At 37.7% G+C, this 4,217-nt stretch overlaps 1 protein-coding gene across 1 annotated transcript in view; it reads right to left on the bottom strand.

Moving 5' to 3' along the window:
* The window catches only part of SLC30A8 (solute carrier family 30 member 8), a 34,723-nt gene that overhangs the window by 19,300 nt on the left and 11,206 nt on the right, over nucleotides 1–4,217 (bottom strand). The window contains exon 4 of the mRNA XM_019519451.1: nucleotides 1,605–1,755. Coding sequence (XP_019374996.1) covers nucleotides 1,605–1,755 — 151 coding nt within the window. The remainder of the gene's footprint in view (nucleotides 1–1,604; nucleotides 1,756–4,217) is intronic.

The raw sequence follows: 4,217 nt of genomic DNA, 5'->3' as shown, positions 1-4,217 counted from the left end.
GACAGATGGACACACACACACACACACACACACACTCTCTCTCTCTCTCTCTCTCTCTCTCTCTCTCTCTCTCTCTCTCTCCCCCCGCCTCCCCCTCCCTCCCCCAGCCCTCACCACTTTTTTGGCTCCTTTCATCCAGAGATTTTTGTTTTTGTTGTGCTTCAGTGAAAATACATATTTCTCAATAATAAGTGAAGTGTATTAGCAAAAGCATATTTGCAATCACAGAGCAGTTTATTAGTGCTAAAAAGCATTTTAATAAAACATTAAGCAGTCTCCCTTACACTATTGGTACTACCAGGATACATTACTTTTATTATATAAAATTAGGACCTGTTTACACTATCCATTTGAATACACTCTTCTCATTCTTTCAGCTATGTCTTTATTGGCAGCTTGACCACTACACATTCTCCACTCTAGTCTACGTGCTTTGACTATGGCTGGGAGCTGAAAGACAAGGATGGTTTAGATGGCCACACCTAAAACAGCACTGTTATACTGGTATAACTATACCAGTGTAACTAGCCAGTATCAAGTTACCAGAATAAATAGGAAGAGTTTCCCACATAGACACACCCTAAGAATTTCTCTAGATCTAACTAGTGTCCATGCAAAGGACTTTTGGAGATGCAATTTTATTGTATAAAAATTTAGGAGGAGTAGCGGATAAAATTAAAGGAGTGCAAAGTCATGAAAATGATATAATTGGCAAGGACTTAGATTCATAGACTTGTTTTTAGAAAACAAATTGGAGTTTTTTCTACAAAAATATGGCCTAGTTCAAACAGGAATTGGTTGAGATAAGTTCTATGGCATGTGCTGTACAGCAAATTGAAACAGAAATTCACTTATAACTTTGTAAACCACATATGGCTTAACATATCTTTTGAATTTTTTCTCCTGGATCATCTCTGATATATTTGAAACTTCCCTGGTTGACAGTGCTAAAGATTTCCACTATCTTATAAAAGTGTAAGGTTCCAGTCCCAAGGCACCCAGACTAGTCTCAACCCCTGAGCTTATTCCAAAGCAATAAATGCCACCAACACATTGAAGAGCAACACTGATAAAGGACACTGGAAGGGTGGCAACATTGAGAAACAGAGACACAAGACAGCAGAGGCAAAGGATCTTACTATTTTGTAAGAGAATCTCTACGTGCCTGTATAAATGATGCAGTATAGTATTGAACTGTTCAGTACTTAAATGGGTCCATTGCCCATCTTTATTATCATTATTACTTTTCTAAAGACTTTTATTTACCAGGAGATTAAGGCTTTAATCCTGCTTCTGCCAAGTGAATAAGAATTCTCCTACTGACTTGAAAAGAAGCAGGAGAAAGCTTTTCACTATGTTAAAAAGTGAACTGAAAAATACTTCAGCCTAATAAACTGCTCTCCAGTCTTGTATTCGTTCCTTCTTTGAGGTTCGCTGATTTGCTGTTTTCCAATTTATGAGGTATCCTGAGAGCCTTGAGAACATTAGTACATTATCTTCACGTACCAACAGATCTGTGCCTGATCTGAGTATACTTTCCAGTGCCTTGCCATGATGAATTGCCTTTTCTATTTTACATGGTCATAGTACACTACATTCAGTACCTGCTCTGTGCCATCCGAAAGTTAACTGTTTAGTTGCAGGTTTCGATGATAACCACAGTGAGAAGAGGCTGATCAGGAAACTTGTCAAGTCAACCAGGATGTGCGCTGCATCACTCATCACAGCAAGACTTCCTGCGATCCATCCACCTGTGTAAACAAATGAGATTATAATGATTTTCATCATTATGCTCTTGTCATAGCATTGGATAAGTGTATTGACCCAAAGACCTTTGATGTAAATCTAGGGAAAGTCCCTTTCTAGTGATCATAGGTGGCATGATGTAAAACTCTTATAAACTGAGAGAAATTTGTATCATGTTCATGGATTCAAATGCTCCTAGTTCCCCAAAATATTGTTTTATTTGTGATACCTTCTTTGTCCCAGATCCTCGGATGAAAATATCCAATGAATGGTCATTTTAAGCATATAGCAGCTCCTTGGAAGTATGGTTTAATTGTTAACACTTTGCCTCAAGCATGTTGCAAAAAATGGATATTATTGTTCCATTATCTATCTCATACTTCATTATAATTAACTGATATTGTTATTAACACACAATGGTACAGTATGAAATCCATCAGTCATGATTGGAAAATACTTAAAGATGACCTTGGCTAGAAGACAGGGTAGAGATGTGTCTCATATAATCAAAGCTGCATCAGCTTCCATGAGCAAGGGCTCACTTCTTTAGATGCTATGAAAAGGACATGCACAAAGCAGGGTATCAAATAGAGTGATTTAAATAATCTTGGATAAGCCTTTTTGGTAGCTTGGTACCCAGTTTGGTATCCAGCTAGAGGCCTGGCATAATTTAGAGTAATTGAAAGGATAGACAATAGTAAATGGGGCCAGAGGAAGCACCTAGTACATCAGTAATATGCTCTGGGTCCTATTTATATGATACACAGGAGACTGTTATAGGTGAGGGTAGGGAGAAGAACCTTACATTTACATGAATAAACTGTATGTCAGTAGTACATGCTTTATTAGCTATTAGAACTAGGGAGAAAATCTGGTAGGACATTTTATTCACTGAAAGTTGTGGAGTTGAGAAACCAGATGATCAAATCAGCAGGGACAAAAAAGTGACAAAAAGGCCATGGAAATGACTCAAAAGCAATGTTATGAATGTTATAAAAAGCAACATGCTACTCTCAAATTCCTCGGAGCGAAATACTGGAGACCTCAAATCATGTTCTCTGATTTTCTGTGAATCTTTTTATTTCAGAAAGGTGGCAAATATAAATTCAGTTTTTTCCCTGTAAGGCAGGTAAATCTTATAGATAATTTGGTTGCATGGCTATTCAATTATTACACAGCTTGGTATCAAAGACACAATGAGCATGGACTTTGGTATCTGAAGGGTAAAACTCTTAGGAATAGCTTTCATGAATACATCTTTTTTTTTTATATAATTAGTGTTCAGCCAAAAACTCTCCTTGAAGTGGAAGCTAGACAAAAGTCTGTGTTGCCTCATAGGGGTGCCAAAATAAACCAACACCTTAAAAAAATTAAATGATGCAAAATCATATGAACAATGTTTACTCCTTCAAGGGTGCATTTACATGAAGTACTGAAGCACGGCACAGTATGGGCAGTTACTGCGTCATGCATATGGCACATAGATTTCAGCGCTACATCACTGTAGCAGCGTGTGATAACTGGGGAGTATGCTGCTATGGCGACATAGATGGTGATCACATATAGACCCACATGATACTACGTCACTAGCATGTCATACGGTGACATAGCATGTCACTACATTGCCATAGGACAATGTGTAGATGCACCCCAAAATACTTACCCAAATATTATACCATGTTCCATATGCATGGAACACAAATCATGTTTTTCTTCTTGTGAACCCTTCCCAATAAGGCTTTCCATTTACTGGCAACAATTAGATGCTAAGCAAAAAGGAATAGCAATGATTGTATGAATTTCTGGCAGCTCAATTATCACAGCAAAATAAAAGAAGATAACACAAAATGTGAGCAGGGTCTGCAGCATTTTGAGGTACAAATAAAGATGAAACAAAAAAGTCTCAAACCATATCCTCCATTGTGACACATCACCTAACACTGCACTATGGCCCTAACACAGCAACATATATAAAGACCTTGTGTGATATGCTGCAGCCTTAAGAAGCTGGGACACAAAATTTTTTCAGTTAACTAAGTAAACAGAAAACTGAATGTGGGATTTGTCCCTTGTATTTTGGATACTTTCTATTTTATTGTGCTTTTTTCATTCAGATTTACAAACTACCTGCTCTAAACTGCTCACCTTGAAAATTTTATGGAGATGGTACCAAACTATTATTTTATGTACTGCTGGGTTGATTCATACCAACACAAGTCTCTTAGACCTCAGCTTGTGTGTCTCACCAACATGGCCATGACTTCCCTTTCAACTGCCTGATACAGGTAGGGTTAGCTCTAAGTCAAGGTGCCAGAATAGAATTAAAGTCCATTAAAATCCACATTTTGCCTTTAATGGCTAATGTTGCTATGTGAGCACTTCTACGAAGGATATATGTGAGGAGATATATATGTCATCAGTCTGACTAATGGCTCCATAGCCAAGGAAATTGCTGTATGTCAGCATTAAAA

The sequence above is a fragment of the Gavialis gangeticus genome, unplaced genomic scaffold (assembly GCF_001723915.1).
Source record: "Gavialis gangeticus isolate Ggan-Ray unplaced genomic scaffold, GavGan_comp1, whole genome shotgun sequence".
NCBI classification, from domain to species: Eukaryota; Metazoa; Chordata; order Crocodylia; family Gavialidae; genus Gavialis; species Gavialis gangeticus.
The sequence above is the reverse complement of the archived record's forward strand: the minus strand, read 5'-3'. Positions and strand labels throughout refer to the sequence as shown.